This window comes from Malaclemys terrapin, chromosome 2 (assembly GCF_027887155.1).
Source record: "Malaclemys terrapin pileata isolate rMalTer1 chromosome 2, rMalTer1.hap1, whole genome shotgun sequence".
NCBI lineage: Eukaryota > Metazoa > Chordata > Testudines > Emydidae > Malaclemys > Malaclemys terrapin.
This window is the reverse complement of record NC_071506.1, coordinates 24378022-24390065: the sequence shown is the minus strand read 5'-3', so window position 1 is coordinate 24390065 and position 12044 is coordinate 24378022. Positions and strand designations below refer to the sequence as shown.

The window sequence follows — 12044 nt, the reverse complement described above, 5'->3', positions numbered from 1 at the left end:
TTTGCCAGATAGGTGTCTTTCGCTATGCATTGATATTGCAGCATCCATTGAAATGAATGGCTGGCAGGCTCCAAAAGATTAGAGATTCTATTTGGATAATTATCTAAAAGTTTGGATTCCAAAAGATACCACTCAGCCTTTTATGTGTGGGGACATATTTGTACAATAAACAATTTTGGGGCGGAGGAGGCAGGACTATGCTCTGCATATGCCTATTCTGTTTTTAAGTTCACTAGTGATGATTGGTATCTTGTTCTGATTGTGTTAGGTCTCTAACAGAAGTCTGATCATTTCTGATGTCACTTATTTTATGTTTCAGTTTGTGATGAGCATAAGGAATTCAAGGATGTCAAACTTTTCTACCGCTTTAGGAAAGATGATGGAACATTGCCACTGGATAACGAGGTGAAGGTGTTCATGAGAGGACAGAGGCTATATGAAAAGTATGTTGTATGCAAAACCATAGCATGTTGACTGTATTAGCTTCCTTGTAGCATCTTGTTTCACATTAGATTGCAAGTCCTCCTGTCTTGAATTGTAAATGCTTGAATAGTCCCCAATATGATGAGGCTCCGATTCTTACTGGAGCCTTTGCACACTAGCACATAATAAATAATGGCTGATTTGGCATTTAAAAGTGTAAACCTGGGACTTAAAACTGTCAGATTGTGGCCTTAATAGTAGACCTAATTTTAGTTAACAAGAAAAACTAATCTTCACTGAGTCAGCCTCCATTATTTCCACAGAAGAAAGATTATATTAAAACGAGTTACAAAAACCGTCCAGAACGTTTAATTAAGAGTTGAAACAGATGGTTACACTGAGATTCTGGATATCCCACTGGATTCCTTGGGTCAAGTAACTGAGAAGTTTAACCAGATTGTCCACTGTAGAATTAATTTAATTCATTCAAGGCACAGGGGGTTGTAACATGGTAGTTTCAGGCAGAATGAATAAAATGTTGTCATTGACTGGGTGAAAGTGTGAACAGACAATTTATTTATTCAGATGCTTGAAGTATTATTCCAGACTGACTCCAGCAGTCAGGCAGTGTACATGTGATTACCTAGGGCAGCAAGGCCCAGATCCTCAGAAGTATTTAGGCTCTCAATTGCAATAAGAGTTAGGGGCCTAGATACCTTTAAGGAACAAGCGTAAGCAGCCATGTGAGCCACTGTGTTCACTTTATCAGGGGGTAGCCATGTTGGTCTCTATCTACAAAACCAAAAAGGAGTCCGGTGGCACCTTAAAGACTAACAGATTTATTTGGGCATAAGCTTTCGTGGGTAAAAAACCTCACTTCTTAAGAAAGCTTATGCCCAAATAGATCTGTTAGTCTTTAAGGTGCCACCGGACTCCTTGTTGTTTTTGTGTTCACTTTGTGTTGCATCAGTATTGTTTCCCTGCTACAATAAAGTTTTAAATGAAAAGTTCATACAGAGAAAGCTATTAAAGGCAAGAACAAAAACTCCATTAGCATAAACCCCATTCCAGCAACTCCAGCTGTACTTACGTGCCCAAGGGGCTAAAGAATCTCCAAATAGCTGTCCCTCCTTCTGCTTGGCCTGCAGAGGAAGAGGGCAGTGGAGGAGTAGTGGGAAGCACCCAAAGGGAAAGGCAAAGGATCAACAAGGATGGGAGAACCTGCCAAATCCTCAGTAGGAGGTTAACTTTACTGCCATGCAGCAGGGAGAGTAGCTGGCAACTCCTCTGAAGCACTTACTTGCCCTACAGTTTGTATCAGAGCAGTCGTCCTCCGGAGCAGTGCATGCTGAGTAGCAGTTTGTGACAGCAGCTAACATTGTAAATGGACAGAAACCTTAAAGATATGAGAGGTGAAGTGTGACTAGGAACTTGGTCAGGAGAGAGGCAAAGCCACCAGGGAACTGGGGAGGGTGTGGCGGGTCAGGGCAGTACTGTCTCTGTGTCAGCTGCGAGCCAGAGGTAAGACAGGAGACATGGAGACACTTCATAGGTACATGCAGTGCCGGTTTAAGATCTTGAGAGGCCCTAAGCACTGAAAAGATTATGGTGCCCCCCCCCCATATGTAATTCAAAATAAAAACAATATTATACCGTAAAATAAAATTTTATTTTTCGAAATGACACAAAACTTACATATATGCTGAAATTAAAATAGCTTCTTTCTAGATTTTCTAATTGCAAAATTCTGGATAAGTTCATCGAAGCTGACTCGATGAAGCATGTCCGCTTCCATACACAATAGGGAAAGTGAATCAAGTCTGTCCTGACACATTGTTGTTCTCTGAGGGTTTTTTATTCGTTTCAGCTGAGAAAAAGAGCGTTCTGCGGAGCAGTTAGTAATCATCAATGTTAGAAAAATATGAAGTGCGAGCTCTACATTTGGAAATTCACATTGTATTCCGTCTTTCAGTATTGTGTCATGAAGATCAATGTGACTGAATTTCATTTTTCCTGTTTCATTAAACTTTGCGCGCATATAACAGTGGAACTGCCGTACTTCTCCACAGAGATTCATGTTCAAATCAACAGGGTATGAGTCAACTAGCTTTTGGGAACCTTGTGAATATTGTTCGTCAGATAAGTTCATATCATTTAGAAAAGAAAATCTACTTGATATTTCTTTGTACACTTCACCTCTCCTCTTCATATGAGCTTCAAGTGTATCAATTATAGTGTAGTAAGTAAATACGCGAAATTTGTCTCTAGGATGCAATGCTGTTTCTGTTGCACTGCTATCATTTGCTTGTTTTTTCCTGATTCGCTTGCGGGACTGGGCTTCTTTGTAGTTAGTATCAAGCAAGATATCTTTTGATATGTCTTCAAATCTTTCAAAATCATTTCTCCAAGTGTGTAAGTGGTCTGCTAATGATTGACAGAGGTCTGCACATGTTTTCAGATCCAATTCTTTTTCTTGGAGAGCTTGACTTGTGTGGTAAAAGTGTTGTAAAATTTCATTCCACATGGTCAACATGAATACAAATTCTAGTTCTTGCATCTTGTTTGCAATGTTTTCTGCCTCTCGTATAGTTTCTTCCCTTTGTGATTGGTCTTCAGCTATACTTTCTAAAGCATCCACAATCTTTGAGTAGGACTCCAGAATTGCACTTGTTGCCACTGCATGTGCCTCCCAGCGAGTATTAGAAAGAGATTTCAACACATGCTCATTGCCCAAATATGTTTTAAGAACTGCCCATCGGTGTGTTGAGGCAGAGAAAAATGTATAAAGTAACTGGACTGTTGAGAAAAACCTTACTGCCACCGGACAACAATCAACAGCACTGCAGCCAACAAGATTGAGAGAGTGTGCAGCACATGGTATGAATATGGCATATTTGTTCTTTCTAAAAGCCTCTTCTGCAATCCTTGATAATGCCCTGACATGTTGGCAGTGTTGTCATAAGCTTGACCTCTGCACTTTGAGAAATCTATTTTGCAGACTTGGCACAGATAATGCAGTACTTGATTTGCCATTTCTTCACCAGTGTGGCTTTTCAAATTGAGGAATGTTATAAATCATTCAACTGGTTTTCCATCTGTGGGAGACACATATCTTAGTACAATACTCAACTGCTCAATATGTGAAAGATCAGGTGTAGAGTCAACAGAAAAACTGAAGTACCCAGCAGTACTTATTTCATCCACAATAGCTAAACAAACTTTGTCACTCATTAGACCAATGAGTTCATCACATATTATCTTGGATAAGTATAATGGGTTACCTTTGCCAGCATTCCCATATTTGGAGATAGGGCCTGCTAAAAATGGGACAAACTGAGCCACAAGCTCCAACAATCCCAAGAAATTTCCATTCTGCAATGATCCAAATGTGCCATTTGATCCCCGGAAAGGCAGACCACATTCAGCTAATGTTTGAATAACAGCTATAACACGCTGCGAGACATGTTGCCAGTATTCACGCTCCCCTTTAATTTGTTCTTCCAATTTTTGTGTCAATCCAAAGCCCTGTCTTCGATTTAAATATGTCAACATTGAATCTCTGTGAGTAGTGCTATTTTCATGTTGTTCAATTAAAACAGTATTCTGCCAATCACTAAATCCATCTGCAGCAAACTGGGATGTTGAAGGTTTATATGCAAAAAGTTTGCAAACAAAACAGTACACAGACCCTGTTGATGGTGAATACAGCAGCCATTCTCGAGTGTATTTCTCACCATTCGCTTTCATGCCAAAAAATATTTTTTGTGGACAATATCTTGTTTGTTTGCCATTGGTAAAAGTCCGACGTGATTTCTCAAATGGTCCAGTGTGGTGTTGACAGTCATTTGGTCCATGATCTATCCAGTAAGCTACATTATCGGTACTGAAATCAATCCACATACCAGGATCTTTTCTCCTATTATTTACAGCATGAGCAGGTTCAGTCTCTGACACATCCACATCTTCTAGAACAATATCTGTTTTACCACCAGGAGTAGGATGATCAGTTACAGTCTCTGACACATCCACATGTTCTGGAATGGTGTTAGTTTCACCAATAGAAGAAGGGTCAGTCTCTGAAACACCTACAGGTTTTGGAACGATGTCTGTGCTACTGAGAGAAGATGTTGCTTCTGATGGATTCGCTTTGAAAAATGATGTCAGCTTTGGAAGATTTTGGAAAATTTCACTTGTTTTTTGTTTCTTTCTTCTGCCAGTCTACGTTTCTGTGCTCCACTCAGTTGGTTATGTTTCATCGTGCCCCTTATCTCAGTTATCTGAACTTAAAAAAAACAAAACAAATTATACAACGTACACTATTTTTATGTATGTATGTATGTGTATATATATAATATGAAAGAAAGAAAAAAACAAATCAAGTACGTATAACTCAGGAGAATATATCAATAATAAAACATAAATTTATTGCAATACATGACAGGATCTGATTTCCTCGCGTTATTTCAATCTATGTTAGTAGGACGCCCTCCTGGGTTAGGTGGGGATAAGTAATAAAAAGAGAACAGAAAAATGGGGAAGAGTGTGTAGTGGAGTGTAAGGAAGTCTACCAAAGTTCTGATTTTTCCCATGATGACTACTTCGATGCTTTTTTTGAAATATCAAATTTAAAAAAAAATCATTTTTTTTGGTGCCCCCCCTGCTTTGCTGGTGCCCTAAGCACGTGCTTAGTCTGCCTATTGGGTAATCCAGCCCTGGCTACATGTGCATGCAGGGTTGGGTGGAGGGAACAATTTGGGGTGCAGCCTGTAAACAAGCCCTTATGCTTTGTCATCTATGCACCATGTGGAGTTGTCCTGTTTTTCCTATTTAGAGGAGGACTTTCGACTATGAATGTCTTCCTTTTATTGCTTTTTGTCAAAACTTCTTTGACATACAGAAGCCAGAACAGAAATGTCTTTGATTTTTAATTGAAAGAAGAAGAAAATTACAGGGCAAACTCTATTTTGAATACAGTAATTGACCACTCGAGATTGTTTTCTAAGATAGAGGAGAACTGTGAGATTTCACTGTTGTGGCCAGATTTAGAAGTTGCAACTTGGAATTTAGCCTTGGAACTCAGGAAAACAGTGGAATACAGACACCTCAGAAGCTCACATTTTTATTCTGTTTCTGCAAAGCCTTGTAGAGGGCAGCAGAAACAGCTAATAAAAACATTTATGTGAATTATTTTTGGGATCATAGTTGGTAGAGTTGGGAAAGGTCCAGAATCCATCCCTCTATCAAGGTTTCTCTTCTTTACTCCCTTAAAAAACAAGTCATGCAGTGGCCTAGACACTTCAGATCCAAATTATGGTATCAGAATAAATAAAAAATACCTAACTTCCATGAAGCATGCACCAATGCAATCACATCGTACTAGTTACCCTTCACCCATCCACCAAATCCCTCTTCCCCGCCCCATCTGGCATCACTTGTCATTTTTTGCCTATTCCTAGATTGTGAGTTGTTCAGGGCAGAGACCACAGGTTAGAGTCTCAGCTGGTACAAAGTCAATGGAGTGATGCTTATTTGTACCAGTTTAGAATCTGGCCCCCTGTCTTGTATGTGCTCTGTAAATCACCTAGTGCATTACAAGCACTGAATAATAGTTAAATAATTAATAATAAAGGACAGCACACAGTCCCCTGACAGAAAAAAATATCAGATGCTAAGCCAATGCAACTCTTAATCCTCACCAAAAGGCCTAACGATATGATGTGGTGTTCTTCACAGAAACTGTGCTTTGTCGTTAGGTTCCAATTATATTCTGTGGACTCTTTTTAGATTTAGAAAATATACAGGAAAGCTCACTGGTTAGAGAAAAGATTCACATTTTGAAACTCGAGTATCTCAAGTTAGGCACCATAAATTTATTTAGGTTCTTTAAATACAATTTGTGGGGCCTCTATTTAATCAACAGAGTTTGAAAATTTTGGCCTAAGCTTCTTGGGCCATTGCTCAACAACAAAGCAATGTGCTTTGATTCTCCATTTCCTTGTTCTAATTATGGTGATCAAAAAGGAAAGATATGAATTGTACTGTTTAAGGGAGAAATATGACTAAGCAGATTTTTTTTCTGAATAGTGATCCAAAGTTTCTGACTTAGCAAAATGCCTTAGTGCCTCTGTTCTGTATAGGGTTGCCAGCTTTCTACTCGCACAAAACCAAACACCCTTGCCTTGCCCCACCCCTCATCCAAGGCCCCACTCCTGCCCCACCCCGCTCCGAGGCCCCTCCCCTGCTCACTCCACCACCCCCTCCCTCTGTCACTCGCTCTCCCCACTCTCACTCACTTGCTTTTTTTCCCACCGGGCAGGGACAGGAGGTTGAGGTGCCGGGGGGATAAGGGCTCCAGCTGGGGGTGCGGGCTCCACAGTGGGGCTGGGGATTAGGAGTTTGGGGTGCAGGAGGGGGCTCCTGGCTGGGACTGAGAGGTTCAGAGGGCTGGAGGGGGATCAGGGCTGGGGCAGGGGGTTGGAGTGTGGGAGGGGATGAGGGATACAGGCTCTGGGTGATGCTTACCTCAAGCAGCTCCTGGAAGCAGCGGCATGTCCCCCCTCCGGCTCCTACACAGAGGCATGGCCAGATGCCTCTGCGTGCTGCCCCATCCTCAGGTGTCGCCCTGCAGCCCCAATTGAGTGCGGTTCCCAGCCAATGTGAGCTGCAGAGCCGGTGCCTGGGGTGGGAGCAGTGTGCGGAACCCCCTGGGTGCCTCTATGTGTGGGAGCCAGAGTGGGGGACATCCTGCTGCTTCCGGGAGCCACGCGGACCCAGGGCAGACAGGGAGCCTGCCTTAGCCCTGCTGCGCTGCCAACCGGACTTTTAATGGCACCTAGCAACCCTAGTCCTGTATCACGGTTTGACAAAGACTGTTTTACTGCACGTATAATGTTTAATGTTTAAGTTTTTTCTGAAGAATACTTCCTGGCAATGGCAACTATTTCTTATGTGCCGTAGGAAAAAAAATCAGGTGGTACCTTATTTCTGGAGGGAATGGCTTAGCAGTTGGCATCAGTTTTGCGGTGCCTGGAGTGGCTGGTCCCAGATTTGAATCTTGGCAGAATTAGCTCAGCCCTTTAGATAAGCAGATATACTTACAGTTAGTTGTGTGGGCTGTTTCAGCTGAGAACTTAAAAACCAAGGGCCCAGCTGGTCTGCATGATCCGAGTCCTAGGTCCTATGGCACTTTTTAAAATAGTCTTTGCTGCAATGTGCTTAGCTAAAATTTCTTTTTCTTCTTCCTCTACTGTCTGCTGTGTACTAGCTACCACTCTCCACCCCAAATACAGATATAGATATATTTCATTGGTGATATGTTTATAAAGTGCTTTGTGATGAGAGGTGCTGTAAAAAATATGTACCTATTGAATCCCCCCAGGAAGCGAAGTTCTAGAGTTGTAGAGGTATTATAAGTGCTTAGATATAGAGTATGAATAGTTGTGTAGTGTAGGCATTTCTTTACTGCAGCCTTATTACACAAATAAGGACATGTATGAGTTGAAAGGCTGATGATGAGTGTTTTGTCATATTTAAAAGACAGAATTGTCAAACTACCAGAAGAAGGGTTAAACTGACATATAGAACAGTCATTTGTAAATGCAGCTTCTCTGCTCACATATCATATATAAGATTTTGAAGGTTGCTGAAACTCAGTGCCTGTGACAATTTAAAATAAACTGGACAACACACTAGAAAATATATTGTAAGGAACAGTCCTGCATTGGCTGGGGGGATGGACTGGATAACATCACCTCATAGGTCTTCTCTACCTGAAAGAAGCAACAGAGGGTCCGTGGCACCTTTAAGACTAACAGAAGTATTGGAGCATAAGCTTTCGTGGATGAATTCCCACTTCATCAGACGCAAGTCGAAAAAATGTCCATCTATTTGCATTTGGAAAGGAAGATGATATCTGTCTGTATTTGTGCAAGTTTCTTCATGAGGTTGATAGATTTCCATTCCATACAGCTAAATGCAGTGCCTTACATGGTGTCAAGTATCAGAGGGGTAGCCGTGTTAAAAAGCAACAGAGGGTCCTGTGGCACCTTTAAGACTAACAGAAGTATTGGAGCATAAGCTTTCGTGGGTGAATGCCCACTTCATCAGACCCTTGCGTCATCTTGCAAAATAAATAACCCACAGAAGACATGTGGGGAAATAATTTTTTTTGCAGGATGTTTAACCCTTTCTAGCCATGCGTCACACGCACATTTTAGTATTACCGTTTTTAAAAATCAGTGTCAAAGATCTGTTGGTATTTGGTTAACCTTCATTTGGCTAGTTCGTTGGCTGGGTCAATGTCTGGTGGATTTAATGGTGCTGGTCTATTCAGGAGTTCCTCAAAGTGCTCCGCCCATCTATTCATCTGTTGTTCTATTTCTGTTCAACGAAGACCTTCCAATCAATTGTGATAGACCAACCAGAGATGAGATCAGAAAAGCCATCACTATGATGAAGAATAGGAAGGCGGCTGGACCTGACGATATTCCAGCAGAGGCCCTGAAAGTAGATCTGGATGTTTCAGTGGAAATGCTGTACCTCCTCTTTGAGAAGATATGGGAAGAAGAAGTGATTCCAGCAGACTGGAAAGAGGGATATCTTATTAAAATCCCCAAGAAAGGAGACCTCAGCAATTGTGCCAACTACAGAGGAATCACACTTCTGTCGGTGCCAGGGAAGGTCTTCAACCGAGTTCTCTTAGAGAGAATGAAGGATGCCGTTGACCCACAGCTACGAGATGAGCAAGCAGGTTTCCGGCAAAATAGATCATGCACGGACCAGATAGCAACGCTTCGCATCATAGTCGAGCAGTCTATGGAGTGGAACTCCTCATTGTACATCAACTTTGTTGACTATGAAAAAGCATTCGATAGCGTGGATCGAGAGACTCTCTGGAAGCTCCTTCGGCACTATGGCATCCCAGCAAAGGTGGTCAACCTGATTAAGAACTTATATGATGGCATACACTGTAGAGTGATCCATGGAGGGCAGCTTACAAACAGCTTCCAGGTGCGAACCGGAGTCAGACAAGGATGCTTGTTGTCACCATTTCTCTTTCTCCTTGTCATTGATTGGATTATGAAGACATCCACTTATGAGCGTAGGAACGGAATCCAGTGGACGTTGTGGACCCAGCTTGATGACCTGGATTTTGCCGATGACCTTGCACTCCTTTCGCATCGCAAACAGCAGATGCAAGAGAAGACCAACGTAGTGGCAGCCATGTCATCACAGGTTGGCCTCAACATCCACAAGGACAAGACCAAGATCCTCAAGATTAACTCCATCAGTAATGACCCAGTCACACTGAATGGAATCCCTCTGGAAGAAGTGCAGTCCTTCACCTACCTAGGCAGTATCATCGACCAACAGGGTGGCACGGACGCAGACATCAAAGCAAGGATTGGTAAGGCAAGAGCAGCTTTCTTACAGCTCAAGAACATCTGGAGCTCTAGAGAGCTGTCTTTGGCAACAAAGATTAGACTGTTCAATTCCAACGTGAAATCAGTCTTATTGTATGGAGCTGAAACCTGGAGGATAATTAAAACAACCACCAGGAGGATCCAGACCTTCATAAATAGTTGCCTTAGAAGGATTCTCCAGATCTGCTGGCCAGACACCATCAGCAACATCTACCTCTTGGAGAGGACCCATCAACTTCCAGCAGAGGAAGAAATTAGAAGGAGAAGGTGGGGTTGGATAGGACACACACTACGCAAGCAGCCAACCAACATCACTAGACAGGCATTGCGGTGGAACCCCCAAGGCAAGCGGAAAAGAGGCCGTCCAAGAAACACCTGGCGACGCGACCTTCAGGCTGATAGCAAAAAAATGGGCTATACCTGGAACCAGCTAGAGCAAATGGCCCAGGATAAAGGACTCTGGAGATCTGTGGTTGGCGGCCCATACCCCGACTGGGGTGATGGGCATGAGTGAGTGAGTGAGTGAGTCATTTGGCTAGTTGGAGTTAGTGCACTGAAATATTATTCTCTCCTCCTCCCTCTGTTGAATGAGAGCACCATTAATATTCAGAATCCTGGACAGCTTGTGCTTGCCAAAAAATATCTACTGTCATCACATGCAGATTTGTCCCTTCAGTGGATTATTTATGAGGAACGTGAATTAAGACGATAAGCAAGTTGCTGCATGAACAACAAAATTGATTCATTCAGCAAGAAGGTTTCAAGATGTTTCTTTTGATTTAAGGTGAATACCTCCTATATCTGACACAGAAGCACTGAGAGCTGATCTCTCAATCCTTAGAAGGAGATGGAGTAAATTTCATCCTGTATGAGCACATATATCTGGATGAGAACAAAAGGACTCATTATTCACTATTGGTTATTTGCTAGCTATTCATTGCTTTCTTGTTTACAAAGTTCCAGTCCTCCAATCAGGGAGCAGAAACAACTTAATGAGTCTGAAGTGACCAATCTTACACGACAAATAACAGAATATTGGAAGAAAATAATGGAGAGTGCTGAAGCTTGTCTGCACAAACTCTTTGGACAATTATAGTGAATAATAATGTATCAGAATTAAAGACCATTCATGAACAATTTACCAACAGAAAAAAAGGTCTAAATTCATCATAAAACATAATCACACCAAATTATTCGGCCAGTTCTACTGAAAAACCACTCACCCTATGTAGCATTCCTCTTATAAGTGTGTGCTGCTCTTCATTTGTTCTAAGGGGAAATAAAGCCTTGTTTAAACTTAAGACTGGGAGTCTCATAGAGTCATAGACTTTCAGAAGGGAACATCGTGATCATCTAGTCTGACCTCCTGTACAGTGCAGGCCACAGAACCTCACCCACTCCTGAAGTGAACCCGTAACCTCTGGCTGAGTTACTTTAAAGACTTCAAGTACAGAGAATTCACCATTCACACTTGTGTAAACTGCAAGTGATCCGTGCTCCATGCTGTAGAGGAAGGCAACCCACCCTCTCCCCCACCCCCCAGTCTCAGCCAATCTGACCTCAACCAATTTGACCTCAACCAATCATCTGTTCAACAGTGGGCAGGAGGTGCTGGGAGGAGGGGGCGGAGAGGGGGCAGGAAGAGGCAGAACAAGGGTGGTGTTTTGGGAAAGGAGCAGAGTGGGGCCAGCACGGGGTGAGGGGTGGAGCACCCACCCAGTAAAATGAAAGTCGGTGCCTGTGAGTTAGACCCTGAGCATGTGGGCAAGACCCACCAGGCAGATACCTGGGAAAGAATTCTCTGTAGTAACTCAGAGCCCTCCCCATCTAGTGTCCCATCTCCAGCCTTTGGAGATATTTGCTACTGGCAGTCGCTGATGGGCCACATGCCATAGTGGGCAGCCCCATCATACCATCCCCTCCATAAACTTATCAAGCTCAGTCTTGAAGCTAGTTAGGTTTTTTGCTCCCTTTGGGATGCTGTTCCAGAACTTCACTCCTCTGATGGTTAGAAATCTTCATCTAATTTCAAGCCTAAACGTGTTGATGGCAGGTATATAGCCATTTGTTCTTGTGTCCACATTGGTGCTTAACTTTAATAACTCCCCTCCCTATCTGATATTTATCCCTTTGATGTATTTATTGAGAGCAATCATATCTCCCCTCAGCCTTCTTTTGGTTAGGCTAAACAAGCCAAGC

The 12044-nt window shown here is 42.5% G+C and overlaps 1 protein-coding gene across 5 annotated transcripts in view; it reads left to right on the top strand.

Annotated features, from left to right (window-relative positions):
* Window positions 1-12044, top strand: part of DEPTOR (DEP domain containing MTOR interacting protein) — a 119661-nt gene that overhangs the window by 42529 nt on the left and 65088 nt on the right. For all 5 annotated transcript variants that reach the window (XM_054018025.1, XM_054018027.1, XM_054018023.1 and 2 more), the window contains one exon: window positions 320-443. In XM_054018025.1, the coding sequence (XP_053874000.1) occupies window positions 320-443 (124 nt within the window). The remainder of the gene's footprint in view (window positions 1-319; window positions 444-12044) is intronic.